General features: G+C 45.0%; 1 protein-coding gene across 1 annotated transcript in view; it reads left to right on the top strand.

Annotated features, from left to right (window-relative positions):
• ELAPOR2 (endosome-lysosome associated apoptosis and autophagy regulator family member 2) overlaps positions 1–26,165 on the top strand; it is a 102,227-nt gene that overhangs the window by 58,777 nt on the left and 17,285 nt on the right. Inside the window, exons 3-14 of the mRNA XM_069801675.1 lie at positions 8,830–9,025; positions 9,652–9,799; positions 12,637–12,723; positions 15,128–15,233; positions 15,873–16,025; positions 17,116–17,204; positions 20,519–20,699; positions 21,451–21,579; positions 22,545–22,635; positions 23,790–23,892; positions 25,072–25,209; positions 25,487–25,750. Coding sequence (XP_069657776.1) covers positions 8,830–9,025; positions 9,652–9,799; positions 12,637–12,723; positions 15,128–15,233; positions 15,873–16,025; positions 17,116–17,204; positions 20,519–20,699; positions 21,451–21,579; positions 22,545–22,635; positions 23,790–23,892; positions 25,072–25,209; positions 25,487–25,750 — 1,685 coding nt within the window. The remainder of the gene's footprint in view (positions 1–8,829; positions 9,026–9,651; positions 9,800–12,636; positions 12,724–15,127; positions 15,234–15,872; positions 16,026–17,115; positions 17,205–20,518; positions 20,700–21,450; positions 21,580–22,544; positions 22,636–23,789; positions 23,893–25,071; positions 25,210–25,486; positions 25,751–26,165) is intronic.

Here is a 26,165-nt window from a genome sequence, read left to right on the forward strand (position 1 = left end):
TTCCCACTAGACCACTCTGAGGAGGGGACAAGCACATAGCAGCAGAGGCTGCTCTGAGGAACACCGTGGAGCTGAGGAATTAATGCAAGGCTGTCAGGTAGCAAAGATGTTTAGCCAGCAGTGGTGTGCATGGCACAGTTTGAGAGTTGCTACTAAAAGGCTGTGATTTAGCAAAGCACTCAAGCAGATGTTTATTTCTGTTCATCTTAAGAGCATCCCTGCTAATATGTTCCTAACTCAAGTCAGGTAGGTAAGTCCTATTGATGGCATTAGGTTTCTCACCTGGGCTGAGGCTCAAGGCTACATTTTGCCATGGCATTTCCATCTGGATGTTTTCCTAATGTGTATTGTTACCCTGAGAGATAACCAAGTTTTACAAGTAATTTTTCCAGATTTTTTCCTCTATGCATGAGCAATGCACTGTCTTTGCAGAAAAAGCCCCATTGTTGGCTTTTTGAAGCACAGATTCTTTTAGGTAAATAGTTAAAAAAGCAGAAGAGTTTGCACTGAACCCACAGAGTTTAATTCCTGGAGAGGAGGTACCAGGAACTGCATGCTGATGTGTGTATTGAGACTTCCAAAAGAAAGGTTGGCTTTAGTGTCTTTTGATGATTTCTTCACCCTATTTGTGTACACGATGTACTTAAAGAAGTTAAACACAGCTTCCTCTGAGTCACTGATTTCTCTTTCAACAGGAAAGCAGCTGGCAAGACCTTGAGATTTGCTATGGCTTGGCAGAGGGATGAGAGGCAAGCACTCTGCGTGCGTGTGTGTGTGCGCGCGTGCACGTGTGCAGACGACATCTCAAATGACACTAGAAGCCATTTGCACCAACCTCTTTGGTTGGTGAGCAATCGAAACAGGCCTGATTGGAGTCAGTGGGGCCTGGAGAGCTACTCACTCACCTTGAGGTATGTTTCCTGCCATCTGCATTGCTGAGCCACTAGGATGGTGGTTGTAACCCTGGCAGCAAATGTGCTTGCTAACCTCTTGGTGACAACTGCTTTCCTCCACTCTATGCCACGCTTTCATGAATTTACTGACTATTCCCATTCCAAAACCACACCTTTTAGTATCCAAATGATGAAATAAAAGTGATAATAAAGCTGTCCTATGTGCTAGGCCAGCTGGGGAAAATGGTACTCTTCCTGTCAAAGAGGTGAACTGGAAAAAGCATTGCTCTATTTTGTAATTTCTTGGGTAAAAGGAAAAACTATTTACTCTTAAGAAAAGGAAGGGTCTCTTCCACAGAAGGTACTCTTCCCCAAGTTACATCAGCTTTCAGTGTGATCACATTTCAAGCCTAAACAGCCTTGACAGACTTTTTTTCTTAAATTAAGATTCAGTCTGGTTCCTGGTAACACATTGGGATATAATGACTGAAGAAAACGAACATCAATTATTCACAGTCTATTGGAGAAGCCTCATATAAATTATTCACAGAGGACATTCTGAAGCTGGCTGAGACTATAGGAAACATTAATAATGAAGCAATGATTTCCTCTTGTCCTTTGGCTTTCTTTTTTTCTCCTCATCTCTTATTTTGGTTGGTCCTTGGTTCCATGTTGTGTGGACTCCGATGTCCCAGGGTATCCCTGAACAGATGTTTCTGTGTACTTGTCCTTGGCCACATCTTCCCCTCCAGGTTTGTGGCATGTGTCTGCTGAACCCAGCAGCTGTTCAGAGGGACAACTGCGTGATGCTGCCAACCTCATATTTTCTTTCTGAGCTACAGTTTTCACCTCTGCCCATGGGAGGCTGAGATAATTCAGCCCAGACTCTGCCTGCAGGAGATAGCAGCATCTCACGTGAACCCCAGGCAGTTGGGCTTTGGATGAACAACATAGGAATGGAGTGGGGAGAGATGGAAAGCCAGTGTTTGAGATTATCTGTCCTGGGTATTTGCACTGGTTTGGGTAGAATTGCCCCATTGCTAGCCCCTTCTAATGTTGTTACAATCTGGCAAAATCCAGTCCTGTGTCTTTTTTTTAAATTGTAATGTGTTGAGAGCCAAGGGGACACAGAAAGACACACATGAACGTGCACATACTCAGTGCCAACAGGATAAACAGAAGAGCTGAACTAGTTTTAGGTATCATAAATAAGAAATATCTGGAGAAAAATGTCTGCTGAGAAGAGTGACAGAGGTAGAAGTAGCGGGTCCAAGTGGTGTGGGACAGGAAGCTAGCTGGGGGAAGGTATAAGACTGAGTGGCCAGGGCTGCATAGAGGAGGAAAGCAGTTGAATATAATGTAAGTTTGCTGTTGGAGGATGCAGGGCATTGAGGCAGCTTTGATTAATCTCCTGGTGAAATCACAAATATTCTGATCCCTGTCACAGCGTGGCAATATCTTGGAGATACTGGACATGAGAAAACACTCCAGAGGAAGGTTTCAGACCTCAGAAGAAGTTAAGTAATCATATACATGTGAGGATCAACTCTGTTAGTCCAGGTGTGTTCATTCTAAGTCTGTCCTGACCCCCAGCATCAGAAAGTTAAGCAACGTGAGATTGTTAGGGTCAATTAATAGAAGAGAAAAGTGCCAGCTAACACTGATCCTAGTCCACCAAATTCACTGGGAAGGCCACAGCTGTACTAAAAGGCAGAATGTGACCCTGGAGCCTTGCAGTCAAAGGGCAAATGAGGCAAGCTTGTTTACGGTCTGCTTTGCACTCTGAGGAGCCGTTTCCATGCCTGCAAAGTGATTGTAAAGTGCTATCAGATCTGCAAAGCAATCTATTGCAAGCACTCCTTGGAAGTCGTTGCACAGTGGGCAGGGTTCCTGCTTCAGGATGCCCCATGTCTGTGGTATGTCCCAGGAGGGAGGTAAGATACCATCGCTCTCCACGCAGAGTTTAGCAGGAGGGGGATTAATTAGATTCCTGTTGTGGTTTCAGCCCAGCTGGTAACAAAGCACCATGCAGCCGCTCGGTCACTCCTCTCTCCTGGCCCCGGTGGGATGAGGAGGAGAAAATACAAAGAAACGCTCTTGGGTTGAGACAAGGACAGGGAGGGATCACTCCCCACTTATGGTCACGGGCTAAAGACAGGCTCAACTCGGGGAAGAAACAAAATCAACTTAATTGACTACAAAGCAAATTAAACCAAGGATATTACACAGTAAAAGCAAACCTTAAAACACCTTCCCCCCACCTGTCCTTCCTTCCTGGCTCCACTCCGCTCCCAAATTCTCTCCCTCCTCCCCTCAGCGGCGCAGGGGAACAGGGGACGGGGGCTGAGGCCGGTTCCTCACCCCTTGTCTCTGCCGCTCCTTCCTCCTCAGGGGCAGGACTCCTCACCCGTCCCCTGCTCCACCGTGGGGTCCCTCCCACGGGAGACAGTCCTGCACGAACTCCTCCAGCGTGAGTCCCTCCCGCGGGCTGCAGTTCCTCACAAACTTGCCTGGCGTGGGTCCTTCCCGCGGGCCGACCTTCAGTCCCAGCCTGCCCCAGCGTGGGCTTCCCCAGGGAGCGGCGGCCATCTTGGGGGGCATCCACCCCCCTGCTCCAGCGTGGGCTTCTCTCTCCCCGGGCTGCAGGTGGGCATCTGCTCCCCCGCTGCCCTCCGTGGGCTGGGGGGACACAGCCTGCCGCCTGGTCTCCCCACGGGCTGCGGGGGCAGCCCCTCCTGCCCTCCTTCCTCCCTGCCCTCGGTATCCGCAGAGGGGTTCCTCTCCCATCCCAATCCCCTCCTGGCTGCAGGTTCCCCCTCTGAAATCCGCTCTCCCAGAGGCGATACCGCCGTCGCTGAGGGGCTCGGCCTGCGCCAGAGCCGGCTCCGGCTCCCAGCCGGGGAAGCTTCCAGCAGCTTCTCACAGCAGCCGGCCCTGCGGCCCCTCCACCGCTACCAAAACCCCGCCACACAAACCCCAAAACAATTCACTAGTTTGACCTCACAGGCCATTAAAAATGCATCCAGTTAGGCTGATGCTGAGGCTGATAATTTGTGTTTGGCGTGAGCTTTTCTTCCATATGGTGTCCAGTTATGGTACGAAGCACTTGAGAGACAAAGGGTCCATCACATGCCATGCAGATTGTTCCAGCAATCAGTCATTCTTCCTATTAAAAATGAGTGCGTTATTTCCAATTTGAATTTGTCTGGGTTCAGCTTCCAGGAGGTAAGTCTTCTTATGCAGTTCTCTGCTTGATTAAAGAGTCAAGTGGGATCCTGTGTTTTCTGCCCTTGGAAATGCTTATGCATTAATCAAATTGACTCTCAATCTTCTTTTGACAAACTAAACAGACTAAGCACTTCAGATCTCTCACTGCAAGACATTACCCCTAATTTTAAAATCATTTAAAGTCCTTTTGTTTTGCATTGACTTCTTAAAAATGCCAGATCGCAACTATATTCAGTATTAGAACAATCTTCTTGCCTGTAATACACACGTTTCATCCTACCCTACACATGTCTACCTCCACCTCTAAATACATCCGCAGATCTCATTAGCACCTTTTTTGCCATCCTACCCTACACATGTCTACCTCCACCTCTAAATACATCCGCAGATCTCATTAGCACCTTTTTTGCATGTTTTGACAGTGGAAGCTCTTGATGAACGGTGAGTCCACTGCAACCCTCAGGCTTGCTGCTCTCCAGGATACATTTCAGCCTTCTGCAGGCAGGGCCAGCACTCCTTGCCTTCAGTGGCTTGTCTTTACCTTTGACTCTGTTAAAACACTGACTTCGAGTGGGCTCAGGCTTGACAACAGTCTCTCACCCGCCAATTTTAATAGCGTTCCTTTTCTGTTTGCCTGCAGATCATTGATAAAAATGTGGAGAGCCATCAGACTCCGTCCTGGGGCAAGCAGAACTGCCCCCTCCCTCCCTGCCCAGTGATGGTTTCCCACTGACAGCCCTGTCTGAGATCTGTTACTCAGGCAGTTCTTAATCCATTTAAGATGTGCCTTACTGGTATTGTGTGGTACTACCTTCTTCATCAGAATGACATGCAAAACTAAGTTAACTGTATTAGAAACCCTAAGTCTATTACATCCACTCAGTCACCTTTATCAAGTGACTTGTAATCCTTTTAAAGAATGAAATGAGGTCTGTTTGACAAGACTTATACAATGGTTTTAGTGGGTATTAGTACTATAGCCCTTGTTAATTTTTTATGAAGTGAATCTGGTGTCAGCTTTATTGCATGCATGTATGAATGTGTGTCCCTGCCTGTGGCAGTGTCTGTCTAACAGTACTTTACAGCATCTTTTGTGACCAAGACTGGTTGCTTATACAAACCACAACTTTTTTTTTCTTCTGTATTTATTTTAAGAAAGCTACAGCTGCAAATCACCAATAATTGCATTGGCTTCACTGGAGCTACTGAAGGCATTAGTGTGTTAAGCACCACAGTATGTCGTGCTGTTCCTAACTGCCTCTGACAATGTTCTCGCAGTTTTAAAAATGCCCATGATGGGGCAAGTCATGAAACATTTTAGTGCGTTTCACAGTTTTTTTCACAGACAGAAGATCAAATTCAGTCTTCACAATGTGCGTTGCTCTCTGTAAGTTGGTGTGTAGCACCCAAACTGGTATTTGAAAGGTATAATAGGAAAGTTTGCAGCTGAAAGGGAGAGGAATAGTGATGTCCAAACAGGATCAATAGTGTTGATTCTGGAAAAGATTTTCAGAACTGCCTACCTGATTTAGCAGCCTTAGTTCTGCTTTCTGAAACAGGGTAGACATGTAAGGAGTTATTCAACAGAGACATTTTCTCAAAAAATTAAGTATCATATGCTTAAATAAATGGGCTCTGGGGTCAGGGGGAGATGGCGTTCACAAAGGCTACCTCTGAGCCAGGTGCTGCAGTAATGTCAACCGTTTCCGTGAACAAGCGGCCGCTGGTCAGTGCTGGATCTGTGCTCAGCCACGTCTCAGTGCGAAGGAGCAGCCAGAAGCAAGGCGAAGCGCCAGTGCCCTGGGACGGATCATCTGTCTGTGCCCCGTCCCCCCACAAGTGCCTCCTGGCCCATTGCAGGGGACATCTGCTCTGCGGGGTCCCTCCAGGCACGGCCACAACCTGCCCGTCTCCAGCTGGGACAGGCTCCTGAATTAATGCTGCTTAGATTAAAGAGGGTTTGGCCTGGCTTTTGGTCTTCCCCCTCGCTGGAAGAGCAAGTTGTGTGACGCTAGGAGAGGAGACCGTCTTTGTGCTCATCACACGCCGTGATTCCTCCCCATCCCCCTCCAGCCACTCCCAACCACCTGGAACGAGACCAGATGATGCATCTGTTCCAACGTTGAGAGTGGTTCCTGTTGCCATTAGCCACGTTCAGCCCCAAATTGAACGAGGCAAGCAGCTGGCATGCTCAGAGCTAGTTTGCTTGCAGACGTATGTGTTTTGACGGGAAATGCGGCTGCCTTTGAAATACGATTCTTAGAAAAGGGAAAGAAGGTAATTCCCCACCTAAATAAGGAAAAAGGTCATCTCTCTCTTGGAAGGTGAGTGATGGATGGTGGTGTCCTGTGTGGCAGCCTGCCTGATCTCTTATACCCTTTTTTTCTTCTAAAATGATCAGGCTCCAAGGAGTTAAAAGATATTAGTTGGGTTAAAGCAATAATCTCTGCTCAACCTCACTGCAATTGAAGAGGAGGCTCTGCTGCCTTCTGTGTCTTCATTATGGCAGTGAATCGCTCACAGTTACTGACTCCTTATTCGAAGTTCACAAATCTGGAACATGGTTAAGCAGCAGTCTCCATTTCTTGCTATTTAACTTTCTTAAAAAAAAATGTTGAAACTGTTAAAGGATTCGAATATATTATGACAGCTTGCTTTTTTACTTCCCTTCCTGACGGCTTCTCTCTGCACCCTTCAAAAGAAAAAAATAAAGCTGGATTTATTAATAATGCTAAAGCAGTGAGTCAGAACACCTTTACACATGTTCAAGCTGTGGTCTCAGTTCAGACACATAGGGAAGTGCTTGCTACTCTTCTCCGGGTCTCTGAAGAAAGCTGTGTTTCCAACCCCAGCTGTAGGTACATCCTATGGCTTGGGCTGAAGTCGCAGAATTAGTCAGATGGGATGTTAGCTGTACTGCTGTATCATGTGCTACTGCCTACAGAAAACCACTTGCTCCCACTGAGGGTGGATTTTTTTGCCTGTCTGTCAGTCTTTCACAGAAATCCGTTGCAGCAGAATTTCCTTCTATGTACCCACCCCAGCACTCATCCCTGCTAGGCTCCTGCCCACTTTCCTTCTTGGTCTACCACCAGTGAGTGATGGGGTTAGAAAAACAGATTTGTTGATTTGAAGTCCGCTGGTTCAAATTCAGAGTATGCAGATATGACCAAGAGGGAAAAATGACACTTTGGCAGATCTTTCCATTGAAATAGACATTTTATCTGCATCCCAGTGCTGCCCATCAAGGGACAATTACATAGGGAAATGCTGCAGGATCTGGCACAGAAATGGGAGTCAGAACTGCAGTTGGAGTCTTTATCAAAGAACTCACAGTCAAACAAGTTTTTCTGCAGTTAGATAAACATCAGCACGTCTATAAAAGTGCATATTCTGGGACTTCAACAGGCATCAGTTGTTTTGGGCCAGTTTCACCACTTTGGCTAGCAGTCTGGTCTTGTCCTACAGTTTCTCAGACTAGTGAATTTATGTCTCTCAAAGTGAGTGTATGAAATATCTGTCACTGCACAACGTGGCACGCGTGAAACAGTAAAAAATCCCACCATTTCTTGGGGTGCGAGTTGTGTTCATTGCTCTGAATCCTGCTTTGGCTAGACCAGCACAGTTAATTTTAAAAATCTGCAAGCAACATAGGAAATACTATGTTCTGCAGAAAGCGCTCATCTGTTTTCCATCCAGGGTGTTAAGTCTCAGAGAGGACATGGTACAGCATGGGGCTGGTGGAAAACGGGATGGTCTGCTGTTGAAATGAGCATTCATGCAGGAGTTATGATTCCCAGCACAGACACGGGGCTCTACGGCCATACAGGACTTCAGCTGCTGTCCAGGTTTCCTCTATATAATGTGAATATTCTTCCCTTAGCAGACAGAGATGTGATCAGACTGGAACAAGGGACATATAGTTACTTGGAGTGAGTAATTTTAGAGACATCAGTAAAAAAAGCACTTTGTGAACATTCCTTCTAAATTATACTTCCCCTAGTTACATACATTTAAGTACCGTCTTTTGTGTGCTGGCAACCAGTGTTTATTTTCTCAGCATGCTAATATCACCCCTGTCAAAGATCCTCATTTACAAGACCCAGGCCCCCTTTTCCAAGACCACCTGGTCTATCAGGCAAGATGTTCAAGGCTTTGAGGCAGCCTGTGTGAGGAAAAATGTGGAGAAACCCTTGGATTAGGTCTGCAACTCTCAGCCAAGGTTTGTAGTGTTATATTACCATCAGCGTGCTGCTGTACACTCTTCTTAGCTACCATACAGGTGGGTGAGACAAGTCTGCTCTGGCTCTCAGGTGCTGGTGATTTTAATTGAAAGTGTAACAGATGGGTGAGGAGAACTGTATTACAAGTCCTTGTTTTCACAAATTGCTTTTGGACACAAGTCTATGGGTAGAGATTTTGTTTCTAAGAATCTTGTTTTGCCAACGGAGACAAGCTGCAAAGCAGGAGCTGTCATTTGAGATTTGGTTTCAGTGCTGCCACATCAGTGAAAAAATAGGCACTGGTGAACATTTCAGTTTCGCAGCCAATGTTGGTAGTTCAGCTGATGTGTTCCTGGGACTGGGGCATTCCTGTTTGGTTCCCTTTAGCGGGAATTCACTCTTAATTAATTAGGCACCAAAAACCTAATGGAAATTATTTGGGATTAATTTCTCCATTAATACGTTGGAAACGATTGTCTCCCCAGCTTTCTCCTGTGCCTCTGGTGAGTACCTGGAGATGAAGAACCAGGTGTGCAGCAAATGTGCGGAGGGGACCTACTCGCTGGGCAGCGGGATTAAGTTTGACGAGTGGGATGAGCTGCCAGCAGGATTCTCCAATGTGGCGACTTTCATGGACACGGCGGTGGGTTCAACTGAGAATAAAGCTGACAGCTGCAACAAGTAAGAAGTTCTGTCTGCATCTGGGTTACGCAGCCATTGGTAAACCTGAGACAGCTCAGCAGCACAAAGGCAGCTTAATGACTTATCTAAGCTCTCCAGAGGGTAACAAGCCCTACTAATGGCAAACAAGAATGGCTGGGAAGTGAAATTTTGTACCCATCTCTTTGCTGTCATCATGGTCTCCTTGGGCTCATCAGCAGCTAGTGAGTCTAAGACTAGCCTGGACCTGCTCTTATTTGTAACTGGAAAGCTCCAGGGTCACGGTGTAGTAAATGTGGCTAAAAGGTACTTTCACAGCCTATTTAGAGAGCTGTGGTGGTTGCAGAAGGCTGTTGCTGAGTATAATTGAAAGTATATTGAACCTATGGATAATAAACCTTTCCTGTGTAGGCTGGGTCCTAAATTTCTAATGCCATATCCTTTCCCATGCATGATTATACTGAAAAGTATTATATTTACATGAAAAATAAATGGGAATCTAGTAATAAAGTTATAAATTCACTGCAGTTAGCTATTGTGGGATTCTGGGTCCTTTATTAAGCAACATGTTTTTGTATAGTAGTGTAAGAAAAGTCTCCTCAGTGTCTGTGATTTCAGCTGAGGCTTGTTTTGTTTATGTTCATCAGCTCTTCGTGGACACCTCGAGGGAATTACATAGAGTCGAACAGGGATGATTGTACAGTTTCTCTCATCTATGCTGTGCACCTGAAGAAATCCGGTTCTGTCTTCTTCGAATACCAGTATATTGACAACAACATCTTCTTTGAATTTTTTGTAAGGCCTTTTTTATGGTGAATCCAACCTTATATTGTAAGAATTCAATGCAGATAAAGAGCATCAGAAACAGCTTTTTCCTCCCTTTACACTCCCCATATGTCCATAGCTTGTTATTGCTGAACAAGATAAAAAAAAAATCTTCTTCTCTTTCTGTCACTTGTGCTGCCTTTTGGCATTTATTTCAGCTTCAAAACTCAGGCTAAACTAATCCTATCTATCATGCACTGGGATTTTTCCATGAGGGGTCATGACTGCCCCTGTTAGTCCAGCCTTTTACGAGACAGTTGTTGGTGGTAGATGCTTCAGTCTGGGGGAGTTTGACTTGAGATGCCTTTGAAGGGACTTGATGTTTAAAAAGACTTCTTCCAAGGTAGGCATCCAGAACCTGAGGTGCTCCAGGACATTAGTATGTGGAAACCTTAGCTTTAGTTTTAGGTCAATTGGGGTCATAGCAATTAAGATGAAAAGAAAGCAGGAGAAGAGACAAAAGGGTGACCCTTAAAAAAACCAAACCAAACAAACAAAAACAAAAGAAAAAGGCAGAAACAACAGTTCTCCAAAGAGATTTAGGAGTAAAAAATTTAGGTGACTTTCAATAGGAATTAGGCTCTGAGGATGCATCCGCACTGTGAAATGGAGGGGCTGGTGATCATTAGCTCTGAAATGGGAGCAGCCTGGCTGGGCTTGCACCACACTGTACCCAAATTAATAAAACAATCTGATCAGCAGTGACCAGAATGGGAAAGGCAACCCTGCTCTGCCCATGTGGATGGACTGGTTGGTGTCCAGGGAGCTGGAGGGTTCCCAGCACCAAGCTCCACTATGTGGTATAGATGCCTCACATCACTGAGATGCTTTGGAAGGTTCCACCAACACCTGCATTGCTTTCCTTGGCATGTTGTACCTGCCATTTGGGACAGAAAAAACCATAATGAGAGGGTAACTCAGAGCAGGAGATGACGGGAATTTTTCAGTCTCCTCTGTTACTGCCTCTGTATCTGTCTGGTGAGCTCTGGTTTTCATCCAAAAAAACACAGCTCATGGTATCTCACAGGAGTGAGAAGTCTTAGCTGGTGTTGGTTAAAGTTTCTTGAAGCTTGGAGAAAAGTATCCTTATCCTTAGTAGAGATGGGAAAGGAAGACAAAAATACCCTGTTGGAGGCACCTGCTTACTGCTACATCAGTGCAATAGATTGCTGTTGTGCTTTGATAACAGACACTGCAGGCAATATTATTTAGCCAGTTCAGTTTTATATTAGACTATCCTGCCTTCTTCATAGGGAGAAAGCAGCAAATATGTTTTCTGCTGTCAGATGAATGTACCAGGATTATGAATCCGAGCTCCAGTCTCTTGACTGACTGACTGATCTGCTTCTGCAATGGAACAAATATATTGTTTCTCTGAGCACTGGCTTTGAAAATGGCTTTTTGATTATTACTTTTATCCATATCACACTTATTCACCTCCTTAAATTTATCTGTCCCTGTTCAAGAAGCAGTGAGTCGTGCAGTCCTTTATAGAAATGCCCATGTAAATAATTCCTAGTCAGCCTCAGTGTTTCAGGGAAACCATATTTAACACTCCTCTAAAAGTCTATTCTTTTTCTCCAGCATGTCTTTGTGCTTAAATATATTTAACAATGACACTTTAGCTCTCGACAGTGGCATTTCAGTGGCAGTGGTTTGCAGATTGCTGGGAAATGGTGACATTTTTGGGGTCTCCAGGTGCAGGTGGCTGTACTGCCGGTCTGAGGGTAAGCAAGGAGATGTCCTCAAACTTGGGAAGCAAGCGTGGATGCTTCTTGTTAGATACCCAGTGCTTCTGCAACCTGCCCTTCCCAGACTCTTTTTATATATTGAAGCCCTTTACACCTTGTGAGAAGAGAGTATATGTTCTTCTCTCCTTTTTGCAGTTGGGAACTAAGGCACAAAGATGCTGTCGCTCAGTTTGCAGAAGATAATTAGGGATCTATTTACCTTCTAGTTAGGTGCTTCTTCTCACCTCTTTTCCTCAGTGCTATTGATCTAGGTGGGAATTAAGTGCACAGATGCTTTAGAGGATGTGGGTTTATGTAATTTATTTCAGACTTGATGTGGAGCAACTTTGAGGAGGGTGCTTGACACCAGGTCTTCTGAAAGTGTTGAACCAGCTTTTCTCCCTGCTGGAATAAAAGCTGATAATTGAACTCGTGCCTTAGAGGGACTTAATACTTCTTCAGAGAAGATAGTTCTGAGAAGAAAGAAGTGGACCACTGTGAAGCCATGCACCAAAGCTGAGCTGCGCTAGACCTGGGCGAGGGACAACCAACTTCACACTTCTGCCAGGGCAGACTCTCCATGGCATGTTGCCTCTCCCTTGATAATGTTACTCTCATCCTAGTGAGGTCAGGTGGAGCCAAAGACATAGCAGATATTGGCTGCAGAGAAAGCAGTTTGTCTTCTAGCTTTGGCCCATCCACTCCTACCTCCCTTCTGACTTAGAAGCCCATGGATTTTAGAGAACTGGGTCTTGGTGGGCTCAGGAGAAGGAGGAGGCAGCCAAGACAAGATGCTCAGCATCCAAGTCTGACCAGATAGTGAGAGGACAAGGCTGAGATCTTCTCCTGCTCTTTTTTTCCCATTGCATCAGAGGCGGTCATTGGAGGCACTGTTAAGCTGCTAGCAGGTTTTGAGAGTTGGTTTTTTTTTTTTTTTGCCACAAGTAAGGCAGCTGCTGTCCTCAATGTGTAGACAAGAGGAACAAAGCTGAATCTTATCATTCCCAGCCAGCGGTCATTATGCTGACAGAGACATGCATCTGATTGTGGTCACTGATCTTGTGTTTTTATTCACAGATACAAAATGACCAGTGTAAAGAGATGGAGTCCACAGCAGACAAGTGGGTGAAGCTGACGGACAACGGGGAATGGGGGTCTCATTCTGTAAGTGTGCAAAAAATTCCTTCATGAAGCTTTTTTCCATTTATAAATGTCTCTGATTTCCTCTGAGCAGACAGCAACAAGGGCCAGATCCTGCGTATGCATTTGAAGAAGCACAGTTTTCTTATTACTGAGAGCAAAGCCACTGAGATCTCTAAAAGGCTGATCCCAAAGCAAATGATATGGATGCAAGACTTTGTATTGATTTCCCTGGGCTTTGAATCAAGTGCTTTATGAGGTTAAATAGATTTATGCAAATCCGGATGCCACAGTCACTCCGCATGATTGTAATTGAAATCTTCTACAACAGTTGTTTGCTCATGAGAACACAAGATTATTCCCTGTTGCTCAGCAGAGCGGCAGCAGCGGTGTGTGTTTGTGGAGGCAGGCAGGATGGGCATTTTATTCTCAAGTGTGTGCAGAAGAGCTGGACTGCACCCAGCTCGTGCTCTGTGGTGACTTACCCGGTTGAAAAGAAAGCTCGCAGCACCAGGGTGGCTCCTGCAGCACTGGTATAAGCATGTCCACGTTGGAAGCAGCAGTCCTTTGGCTGGCCCATGACCCAGCTGGCTGAGTTTGCCCCGTGCACATACCATGCGTAGCCCAACTCATTAGCTCACGGTGACGCCTGGCTTCCACTATACCATCATACCCTAATTCCCAGAGCCATAACAGCAAAGGCCCAGCATAGGTGACATTATGCCAGAAATAGAAGGCTTTTTATAGGCATAGACAGCAGTCTGGTCTCTGTTTTCCATAGTCTGCTTATTCTCCTGGAGGAGAAACCATATTCCCGAGCCAGCTCTTGTTGGCAGTGCCTGTTAGCTCAGGAGCGAGCCCCGCGCGAGTCACATTGGAAGGCAGGAGAAGCTGGTGAGGAGGGGTGAGTGGCACGGGATGAGGGGTAGGTCCAAGGCCAGGGCATCGACCTGGGTGAGCTGAGAGATGCAGAGAGTGTCTGCATGGGAGATGGTGCCATCTGAGCTCATCATCTGGGATGTGCAAGCACCTCCACTATGAAGGTTGCTTGGATGCCTGGCTGAAATGTAGACACACAAGCTAGGTGAGATGACTATTCTGGCTCTCCTCGAGGCTTTTGTCTGCACTGCAAATCCTGTAGTAGTGGCTTCTCTGAGCCCAGTTTTCCAGTTGATGCAGCCTTCTGCTTTCAGCATGCTAGTCCTGCTGTCCCAGAGCTGATGTTGGCTATCTCTACACCACACAATGTGATGTTTGGTTCAATAGGGTCCCAGTTCTCCTGTTACCTGCAGTAACCCAGCTCTCCTCTGCCCTCCTGATTAGCAGCTGTTTGGGGAGTGGGAATACAATATGCTGAATTTCTACTTTGCTGAATTTTTGGACTCTTTTATCCTGGGTGAACAAAAACTGTGGTCCTGCCAGGCCTGTACAGCACTGCTGTAAATCTCATTAGCCTGGATCCTTATGCACGTAGAGTTTATCCCTCTTCTTGTGTGAAAATATAGCACCTTCAGGCCAGTATCACTGTGTTGGCAGTAGGCATCTTGTACCAGGCTAGTAGATACGGTACAGCTTTGCAGGCCAGGTAAGTCCTGGTAAACCCGGTGCTTTTAGTGAGTAGATTGATGCTGTAGTTATGCAGGTGAGTTGAAGGCAGCAAGCACCAACACTGCTGCTGAAAGAAGTGGTCCTGCCTTTCTCCTGCCCCTTATACCAGTCATGGTGCCACCAACCCACCACCCCTCCTGTGCCAGCACAGGGGTTGTGCAGCTGCTTGCTGAACCATGCCGTGAAGACAAGTAGGTCAAGGCAGTTGGAAACCAGTTTTTTTTTCTGCATCTCATCTGCTGTTCAGGGTCAGAAATGAGCAGGAGGGATGGGACTGCTGCTGGGGACATTCATGGTTTGCGCCTGGCTTGCTGATCTTGATGCTGTAGTGTTAGATGCAGGCAGAGCTTGATTTTTAAAACCTATACACAAAACTCACTTGTGAGCTTGGATTTTTGAACTCTAGGGCGTGTTGGGTTTCTTTATAAAAGTGTATCTCAGAGCTTTAAAAACAAACTGATTGACTATATTGATAATGACTATATCTGATAGACATAAAAGCTCCTGAGTGCCAGGGCTAGCTGGATAAAGGCAGGAAGAGCTTTTTCCCAGTTCTGCTTACAACAAGGTCAGAAACAGCTCTTGGTGTTTTACCATAAAACTGGAGTGTTGAGAAGCTTTTTTATAAAGCACTCTTTGGCATGCCTTAGAGATGTCTCTACAGCATCTGCCTAGCTGTCTCCCCATTACTTCTTGACTCACTAAGCAGCTTAGGAAAAGCCAGGATTGCTGCTAGGATGCAAGAAATCTGAGTAATGGAAGAAATAAAACAATTTCTTGGTGAGGAGATGTCTGCTGACTGTCATGTGTGTTGTTGCAGGTAACTCTGAAATCAGGTAGCAACATATTATACTGGAGAACAACAGGGATTCTCATGGGGTCCAAAGTAGTAAAACCAGTTCTGGTGAAAAACATCACGATTGAAGGTAAGTGGTATTTCCCTTTTAGGCCTTATCTCACTCTTTAGTCACAGTGTTTGCCAACTGCCATTTATACTGGTGTGCCCACAGCACCGAAGTGGCTTTTTTAGCCCCTTTGTCCCTGTCTCCTTCTCTAAAGTGTAGAAACAGAACAGCAAAACTGCACACTGTCAGGGAAAGGCTGAAAAATTAATTTAGCTGGTAAATGATGCCATCTACTGGAGAATACTGGCTTAGCAAATAGAGGAAAAAATAAACAGGTTTTCTTTAATGTAGTAGAGAAAGACCATGCTTATTGGTAAGCCTCTCAACAGTGATAAATAGATATATAGAGCATAACAGTGACAGTTAAATTACTACTTAAATGATTTAATTAATCTGGGATTGCTCTTTTGGTTCTGTTCTAAGTGTAATCAAACTTGGAGTGTCATGTAAGGTTCTTACAAGGGTCAGCCTTGCACTGAGAAGCAGAGATTAAAGACCCAAATTATGAATCAGCAAAGCCAGTGTCCAAAGTGAGTGGTGAAAGTGTGATTTTTAAGCTGTGTTGTGCAGCTGGCTTGCTTTCCCCCATAAGCAGGTAGGCAGTAGTGACGGAGCATACCTCTCTGTACTCCAATGCTTTACCTGTAATTTATCTTACAGGAGTTGCATATACATCTGAATGCTTCGCATGCAAGCCTGGTACTTTCAGTGACAAACCAGGTTCATCTGGCTGCCAGGTGTGTCCAAGAAATACTTATTCTGAGAAAGGAGCGAAAGAGTGCACCAAATGTAAAGAAGAAATGTATTATGCAGGTACATCAATCAAACGCGTTAAGCAAAACCAGGGGAGTCTGCGTACGTAAGGTCATAAGCTGTTTCTGTGTGCAAATGTGAGAATGGTTTTATCCAACAATGAAGTTTAGTGTCCAGTCGATATGCAAAGGGAAAATGAAGGTGGGACTTCCCAAAAGCTGCAGAGGGCACATATATACGTAATGGGCCACAGTCAATCTTGGCTAAGGTCATCTATGCCAACATGAAGGGATGGACATCTTTATGACCTCAAAGGGCACAGGTCTCCTGAAGGATAATAATAGTCGTGCTGCGCCCTCTCGTGGTAATTTTTGTTATCAGTTGGCAATGACCTGAATTGGCTTCATCACTGCCTTCAGACTTATGTTTTGAGGAATCTACTTTGCAGATCCTCTCCCAGCCTGTCCCTGCCTCCTGGGTGGTTGGAAGATGTGGTGATCGAGTTGCAAACCCTAGTCCCCAAAGTGCTCTGCATTCCCAGCTGTGGTTAGCTGGTGATCATCAAATAACACAGGCACAACCCATTCTTCATGGTTGAAATGTCTTCAGTTTTCTTTGTGGTAGTTGTTTTAGAAGAAAGTTTTTGAAGAATCAGTTACCGACCATAGCACCTGCTATCACAGATTATGGCAAATATTGGGGAACCTGTGCCTGTGCTCATGATGGGAATGGAAATTTTGAAAAAATATCTGGGGAGAGGAAAAATTGGGCCAGTGTTGTAAGGAAGTTTCTAATGCGTTAGGGTGTTTTAGTTCCTTATCAAGTGAGGATATATTTCCATGCTTGGCAAACTACACAAATTACTGCTTGAAGGTGAAGGGGTGGGGTGAGTGTTTGGGTGACTCCAAACTTTGGTTATACTGAATCAATGAATTTCAGTGTGACAGCGCAAGCATAGCTGGTAATTTACCTGTAGCCCTGTTTCATTTCAAGAGAAGGTTTATGTAGACTCCATTAAGAGTTTGATTTTTCATTCTCATTTAGTATTTTTCTGCTAACTCACTTTAATCTCCAGATTTTAAACTCCTTATGGTTGTTTCAAGGGACCATTTGAGAGTTTAACATCCTGTTCCTCATCCTTTCTTTTTAGATGAGGGATCCAGTGCGTGTATAGAGCGTCCTCCATGCACAAACAAAGACTTTTTCCAGATCCATACCCCATGTGATAAGGAAGGAAAAGTAAGTGGAAAGCATGATACTATTTTTAAGCTCATTGAGCTTACTGTGATCTCTTGATTTGAAAACAAGATAGGGTTTCTTGGCATCTCTTTTCCCAATTGCTTTCCCAATTTTGCTTCCAGCTTTGAATATCTCTGAGGCTTTGGCCTTGTCCTTTAGCTGCCTTCTCTCCAGCATTTATCCATTTGTAAGAATCTGCCTGTCATGGGTCTGCTTAAGGGATCTGTCACTGTGAAATGCTAAGCTCCTTGCACTTGTGATTGTATGACTGGGTCACTGATGCTACCTCCATGCTCATAAAAAAACAGGGTTGAAGCACAGGGAGAAGTACTGTCCCAGAATAAACCCTACTATTTAGTTGTTAGCAATCTTTCCTGGCATACTTTTGGCTTGTGACAACTTGCCCTGTCCCAGCAATGCCCAGGCATGATTCAGGTGCTACCATGGCACAGGAGCATTGGACATGACCATACCTTCAGGTGGAAGAGTGTTTGGCTACACAGGTATGATGTGTGTATCATATCCCTTAGTTTTAGCATCAAAGAAGAGCCCGTGATCTATTGAAATAATGGTATATACATAGCCTGGGAGTATTCATATGCAGCAGCAGAGCTTAGCTGCTAATAATGTGCTTGCCTCATGGGATGCCTCGAACCACTTGGACTCTCAGTAGATTGTTTCAGCCAGATCTTAGATCCACTGGGTCTCTCATAGAGGGACCTGCTGGTGGAGCAGCCTGGCTTTGGAACTGTCCTGCCCTTTGTCCCAGCAGTCAAGAGGGGATTTTGGTGGGATTTGGAGAAGAAACTCCTATTTACTGGCATATGGAGCCCACAGAGGTGTGGACACATGGTCAGGCCTGTTTTGTCTCTTTTCTTCCCTTTCCCAGCTCTCTTAGATACGGATGGGATGGCAAGTAGTCAAAATCCACAGCACCTGTAGGTTGCTGGCCTAATATTTGCTGGCACGATGGAGTATTTCGGAGTCTCCTGGTCAGCCAGTTCCAAAATGCAGCTGAGGGCTCCTGTGCTTTAATACGAAGCATCAGTGAGTTTAGCCCCAGAGCTGGCAGGCTCTACAACCTGGTCTTGACTCACTGATTCTTGCTCCGTGAACTGCCTGCAATGACTCGTGGAATTAGCGGCAGTGTTCACTGCTACACCCCCACGTACTGCTTTAATTGCAGCCTCCTGTGGATTACCCTGTCACTGCTCTGTGCAATTCAAGGCTTGCTGGCATTGAATAAGTTCCTACTGTTGACCTTCTTCCTGCCTTCTCAATGGCCTTTCCTTTCACTGATGACCATCATCAGAATACGAAGTGGGGCTTTCTGCAGACACCCTTCATCTTCCAGTTGCAACAATGACATGTGTCATAGATGCACAGCTACTGGCTGGGTTTTCAGGACTGCTTTCACCATTTAGTGCTCTGCATCTGTGGAAATTGGTCCAGGTTTGCCCTACTCCCCAGCCATCTCTCCACGTGATGCAGCTCAATGAGAGGGCCTGACTCTGCAGCCCACCTTCAGGTGAACAGTGGCTGTAAAGCACCAGCCTAAAGGCCTATTGATCCGTGGCTTACTAAAATCAGCCAGGTTTTTCACTGGACATTAGATTGTTGTCTCCCTCCTGCCGTCCCTACTCAATGTGTAGAAGGGGCCTCAGGAGATTTAGGCACTTGACTCCTATTGACTTTTCACCTCCCTACTGCTTTAAAAAATCCCAAGCTGATCGCTTCAGCCCCAGCCTCACCTGCATGGCTATGGGCACTCTCTGACCCTTTTCTCTCTGCTCACACGCAGTAGGATTGCTGTAGCATGTACAATGTGTCTGGGCTCTGGGCAACCACACAGGTACTTTGCCAGCTCATGAGTCTTTTTATTTTAAATGCTGTGTACCCTGATGCAGCTGAAGCATTTCTGGAGCAATACTCCAGAAAATCCTCTAAGTGTTCAGGAGCAGCAAGGACAGGCTGATCCGTAAAGGGACAGATGCCACTCTGACAGCAGGAGCAGTCCCAGAGTACCTGAGCAAAGCAGACCCAGCGTCAGCAGCCAGATTCAGCCAAAGTTGCCGGACAAGTCCATAGCGATGAGGCACAACCAATGTCAAGCTGGGATATCGAGTCCATGGGTCAGTCAGGATGTGGGTCAACCAGGGTACAGGACCTGGAACAGGCATGGCTGCAGCACAGCACAGGCAGGGAGAAAGGGCAAGAGCCTCAGCTTCATTGCAGCTCCCAGGAGCCTGCTTCCAGCTTTTTTTTCAAACAGTTTCAAAGATGATCAGTACTTCTTGAAGAGCTCTGTGTCATCAGAGGGCTAACCTTGAGCGCAAGTGGCTCAGCGCCCAGGATGGCAGGGGCATGTGCTCAGGGCCCTGGGTCAAATTCATAAGGTGAAATCTTCCCTGCCAAGCTCTGGCCTCAAGGTTCCCTGGTTGCACTGCTGGGAATAAAGGGTGGAAGTACCCAGAGTGGGAGCTGTGACTACGTTAAAGTCTTGCCAGTTGGGTTTCTCAGCTCTGGAACTCAACTAATTTTCATCTTGAGATCTTAAACCCTTTCAGGGATAGACCCCAAGTCAGATGAAATCTGAAACCCAAGTTCATGGGGGATGCATCTCACCTAAGCCTTTTCCTTACGACAGAAAACTTGCCTCCTTAAAGAGAGGTGATGATGGAGAGGCGATACCATTGTATATGGTAATGCCAAGGACTGACTCATGTTAGTTTTCATAAACTGCTCCTTATGTAATGTGGAGGAACTGGAGAGGGGTTGGGAGAGCTCCTGTGTGGTTTTGGCATTTGCTCAGTAAGTGAAAATGGCTGGAGAGAAACTGAGGACTTTTCAAAGAAGAGACCAGTATGGAGAAAAATTGCAAAATTTGTGGTGTTCTCTGCTAACAGATGCCTTCCCAATAAAGGGACTTTATAACACAGAGGTTATATTTTGGGTTACTATGCTCAAAATGCACAGATTGCTTATGCAGTTGTTAGAATTATTTATCTGATGTTCCTCAGAAACATTTTCATGGGAAAATTCACTAGATAAATAAGAAAGAACAGTAGTAATTGTTTTAAGCTTCACATTTTTGCTTTGCTCTTAAGGTCTGATATCTTGGAATTGCCTGTGAACCCAATCACTTCTGTTTCCCTTCTCTGCCCTTCCCTTTATTGTCCTGGATGTGCAAGGTCTGGTTTTGGCTTAAAACATTGGGAATACCCTAATTTCATTTAGAAGAGGGATCTTGATTGGTGCATCTAGTCCTAAAGCTTTGTAACACACCATGTGAACTCAGTGTCTTCTCCTTCCAGACTCAGATCATGTACAAATGGATTGAACCCAAGATCTGCAGAGAGGATGTCCCTGATGCACTGACCCTACCTCCTTCTGGAGAGAGGAAGGATTGTCCACCTTGCAATCCTGGCTTTTACAACAATGCCTCATCTTCCTGTACTCCTTGCCCACCAGGCACATTTTCGGATGGGACACAGGGTAGGAGTCCACAAAAAAATTGCCTGTGTCCCCAAAAGCAGTTGTCTGCTTGCATGTGACTTAGTTTAGTGACACATCATCATAAGCCAGAGTTCATTTTGCATAAAATACTTATTAAATAACTTTGGAGAGAGGGAGTTGGATGTCTGTTTTCTCTCTGAAGTCCTTTCTTATCAGGGATTGCTGCTCTAAGTTCACCCACTGTGTTCTGGATGCATTTCTCAGCTGATATAAACATCCTGAGGGTTATTTTAAGGATTTTAAGGATTCTGAGAAGGCAATCAGAACTTTTGCGGTCAGTAATTCCCTCTCACCCATTCTCCTGTCCATGCCAAGTTCTTCCCTGTGAAAATCTCATTTTAAGCACTGTCAGATGAGTACCCTGCCAACATTGTCTACCCTAAGCTCTGGCTTGTTGATTCTGAAATGTATTGGCCCAGTGGTCACCTACAGCATTTTATGGGAACTCACGTTTACCAGTGTGATCAAACCTTCAGCTGAAACCATTAAAAACAAAGTGTGGCTTGGGGGATCAGTGGCGGATTACTTACCACGAGGTTATGATCGGCACTTTATAAAATGCTGGTCTTGTTTCCACTCTTTGGTCCTGATAAGTCTTTGACTATTTAATTATAAAGAAAGAAATTAATTTCTTTGCTTATTACTTGCACCAGAGAATAAAAAAGTAATATTTATGTTTGAAATGTGCTTTGGCCATGTGATTTCCTTTTCCTGCCTTCTTGCCCTGTAGAGTGCAAAGCCTGCCCTGCTGGGACTGAACCAGCTCTTGGGTTTGAGTACAAGTGGTGGAACATCCTGCCAAGCAACATGAAGACGTCTTGCTTTAATGTTGGCAACTCAAAGTGCGATGGGATGAACGGTGAGCCAACCCCCCTGTGTTATTATGTGTCTCTCTTTCTCCTGCACTGATCACTGTTGTAATGGAGCACCCATCAAAATGAGTATACTCTTTGCTGCCTGAGTCGCAACACAGTTTCCCCTCTTTTCTTTAATTGCACCAGGCTTGAAATTTCCTGTAGGAAGTAATGTCACAATATCATAAAGAAGAAATAAAAAATCTCTTGTATACTGGAAGAGGGCAGGAGCTGAAGCCTGTGTGAAGTCCCCTCAGTCAAGGATCTATCCCACCATAGACTTTGATGCATCTGAATATCCCCATTGAAAAAAACAAACTGCTTGACTTCTTTTTAGTTTATCTCCTTTCATGTTTTGTGATAACTATGCCCGTGGAGGCCACACATAATTCCTTTGGAAAACTTAATTAAAGTCTGTGGTTTTGTTCATTTAGCACTGACAGCTTTGTCTCTGCACATGTGTTAAGATTTCAGCAGAGAGCAGTCACAGCTCACCGGTAAAAATGATCCTGTTTGGGACTTCTCCCACCTCCAGCCTTCTCTGAAAGATTTTCCTCAGCCTGATCTGCCCTGTCAGGCTGGTGTAACTCAAGCTTTGAATTATGTGTGTTGAGCAGAGGGGCACTGAAGTCTATGCTTAACGTTTAACACATAGATTCATTGATTCATCTGTTTTAAGGCTGGAAGAGATCAGACGGATCATCCCCCTTGAGCTGCACGGCACAGTTCAGGGAATTTCAATTGCTTTGCTGATTTCAAGGTGACATTTGCCTATAAAATCAGCAGTTCATAAAATTACTAAAATTTTTCATTCAAAAGCATTATTTAACTGCTCTATAGTTTATACCAGGTATCTTTACAATGTACTAAAGTACTGAATTGCTTAAACAAGTATGGTAACATAGAAAATTTTTTGCCATATGACCCAGAAACCATCCATTTTTTTTTCTTCGTTTTTTGTCCTGTGAAGGTTGGGAGGTGGCTGGTGATCACATCCAGAGTGGGGCAGGAGGCTCTGACAATGACTATCTTATCTTGAACCTGCACATCCCGGGATTTAAGTAAGGAACAGGATTTTTTTTTCATCTATTTTTCATTTATCTCTGTCTCTTACAACCTATTTCACATTACCCCTGGAATGAACCGAGTTTTCCTTTCTGAAGTGCAATGATGTCATGAATGAGAGACAAGAGGAAACTTTGGTTTTATTCCTGTGTCCCCAGTCAGCCCATTGCAGCAGACGATTCTCCAAGACCTTGGTTTTTAGCAGTGTTTGCTTCAGTCCGAGATGCCAGCCGGTTGGCTGCCTGGAAGCTGAGAAAAGATATTCCTATCCCTCTCTTTCTAAATTATCCCAAAGTAGCCAGCTACGCCTGCCATGGAGAGGATACCGGTGCCTGCCCTGAAGGTATTTTACAGAAACCCACATTACTTTGTGCTGTGGCTCCAGGCAGCCGGCACAGTCTGTGCGTCCCCTGGAGCCAGTGGAGAGATGCAGGCACCGCAGGAGAACAGGGCATCTCACCTCTCCCGGACCCTTAGACAGGATGAAAGAGCTGTTTGAGGTGCTTGTGTCTCTTCGTCAGAAGAGTGAGCTTAGACTCCTAGCTCGGACCAGGTGCCAAATATTAAGACAGGTAAGGGATGGCAAAATGAACCTCACCCTCCCTTTGCTGTATCTCAGCTGAGGGATTCGTGACTTCTTACACCCAATGAGCAAGCCCTGATTTTTATTTTACAGTATGCCCAAACAGAATTAAAATAAAGGAGAAGCAAGAAACATATCTGTGGAAAAGCTTGGCATGTCCCAATTTACCATTTAGTACTTTGCAGGAGAGCACCCTGAATACTTCTGGTTTACATGAAACTCCTGAAAGCATCTCCCACCAGTGCAGGGTAGATGCAATTAAATTGGTGTAAATCACTTAAAGCATATAAGGCATTGAAGTGCCTACCAGTATGGTCAAATCTGGGTGTTGATTATAAGGAGGGAACTGTATCACAGAGAAGTTAGACACTTAAAAAATAACCCTGCTGTGCCCAATACCCAGCGCAGAGCTGCTGTGCAAACCTGGCCTCCGCAGTTCTGCAAGGGCAGGTTTTATGTGACAGGACTTTGATGGTTTCCTCACTGTACGAAAAGCAATTTGAAGGATTGACTGCTGCCTGTCTGTAGAGCACCTTGTAAATGTTTTGTTCCTTCTCTGTTAAACAGACCTCCGACATCGGTGACAGGAGCAACTGGGTCAGAACTAGGACGGATTACTTTTATTTTTGAGACCATCTGTTCGGCAGATTGTGTGCTGTACTTTATGGCGGTAAGTGAGACCTTTCTCTCCATGACTGAGGACTGAGCCTGGTATTCCACATGTCACTTTAATGCCTCTACATAGGTGTGATTAGTTGCACTTGATTTATTATGACTAAGATTAAGTATGACATTAGTTTAATATCTGCGGTGCCCTTGCAGGAAGGATTTAATGAATGACCTAGCAAAATTCCTCCACCATGTGAGTTGTGAACCGTTCCTGGTTATCTGTTTATTTTAAAAGAAATCATTGGACACCAAAGAGCCAAATTTTCCCCTGTTAATCCATATGGTAAAATTCTCAGTGTCTCTCGTGCAGTCGAGTTAGCCTCCAGAAGTTTAATAGAGTCACAAGTCAAGATGTGGGACAGAGGGATGGGAAATGGAAAATTTGGAAATTTAGTCTTGATCCTCTGAATGACCTGGGGGATCAGCAGGGCAGCAGGCAAACGTTTGTTTGGGAAAGCAAAGTGCTGTGGATTTTTTACTTTTGTCATCTGCTTATTGAAAGGCCATCAGCTGAGGAAGGTAACTGGGTCTGCGATGGCTCCCTCACCCCTTCCATTACAAAGGGAAGCTGGTGCTTTTTTGTATTTAGTGGTACTTTAAAGGAATCTGCCTTTAGTGATAATTTAAAGGCATCTGTTTTAAAGGAAAATCATCTTTCACTGGAGCATTTACAGCTGATGGAGAATAAGAAACATGAACCTAGACCGAACAGGTTTTTCTCATGTAAACTTTGACACTGCGTTGTTGGCCTCAGTTCTGTTTCACTAGAGACACCAGCAAAGTGGGTATCTGAAGATGGTAGAAACTACAATTTTTCTTTGAATTTTAGCCTTCCCCTGTCTGTGCTCTGGTACCCACATGTTTTATACATAAACAGAATTTCAAATCTGAAAGAACCACTGTATTGAATCTGTCTTCTTAACATTTATAACCTGCTACAGGACTTTGAACTTAACTGCTGTGTGAACTAGAGCATCTTTTGGAATAGACACCCATTCTCAATTAAAAAATTGCCAGTGGTGGAAAACAGAATAAATATGTTTGCTCTCCTTTGTTAAACTTTAAATGCAATTGTAAAGTCCTTTATATATATTAATCTCTGTATTATAAAACACTGGTGTTTAGTGTATTATGACCACACTTACAATTTCTTTAAAAAACGTTTATGTCCATTTTATAGGATGTTAATCGAAAAAATACCAATGTGGTGGAATCGTGGGAAAGAAGTAAAGAGAAACAATCCTACACTCACATCATTTCCAAAAATGCTTCCTTCACGTTCACCTGGGCCTTTCAGAGAATAAATGAGGGCCAAGATGTAAGTACTTCTTTAGGTATAGGGCTTTACAACACAGCTTTGCTTGGACACTCACTGCCAGAGCTCTTGCCTTCCATTGAAGCTCACAGGCTTCTTGTAAGGGGTGAGTGGCTGTCCCCATATAGCAGCCCTTGGGAGGCAGCTGTGGATAAACCATCCATGTTGAAAGACAGACACATGCATAAGTCGATCCCTGAATTGGTGCACAGAGTTGTGGTTAGTGTCAAAATGCCATGGCGTGATGACACCAGGGTGGTTTCCTTGGCTCTTGTTCCAGAGCAGACAGTTCATCAATGACATGGCCAAGATCTACTCCATCATGGTGACCAATGCAGTGGATGGAGTCGCCTCTTCTTGCCGGGCCTGTGCGCTGGGCTCGGAGCAGTCTGGCTCATCCTGTGTGCCCTGCCCGGCGGGACACTACATCGAGAAGGAGACCAGCCAGTGCAAGGAGTGTCCGGCCAACACCTTCCTGTCCATCCACCAGGTCTACGGCAGGGAGGCCTGCATCCCATGCGGGCCTGGCAGCAAGAGCACCAAGGTACAGAAACCAAGTGTCTCTGAACTATGGGCAGACAGGGTTTAGTGGGATATAAGCACTCAAAAGGCCAGTTGTAGTGTTTTCCTACAGGTATGTGCCTTGTGAGCATTGGAGTATAATTATAACCAGTGATCCCACTCTTTCAAATATGTCCCTAGTCTGATTTCTGTTTGTAAGTATGCAATGAGAAAATAAAATTGACCACACCAGCTCAGAAAAAGGTTAATTCCAGGAAGCTGTACTGGGGACAGCGTAAGAACAACACAAGCATATATGTTACTTCCACCTAAAACTGTCCACGACTCCTGCTGTTTTAAACTCAGGTGCTTCCTCATCTGGGTGATGTTTCTGTGCCTTTAGAAACCTGTAACAAGTTCCTCTTATGTGAAATTGCCCTTAAGCCTAGATAAACATC

This window comes from Haliaeetus albicilla, chromosome 14 (genome assembly GCF_947461875.1).
Source record: "Haliaeetus albicilla chromosome 14, bHalAlb1.1, whole genome shotgun sequence".
Taxonomy (NCBI): Eukaryota; Metazoa; Chordata; class Aves; order Accipitriformes; family Accipitridae; genus Haliaeetus; species Haliaeetus albicilla.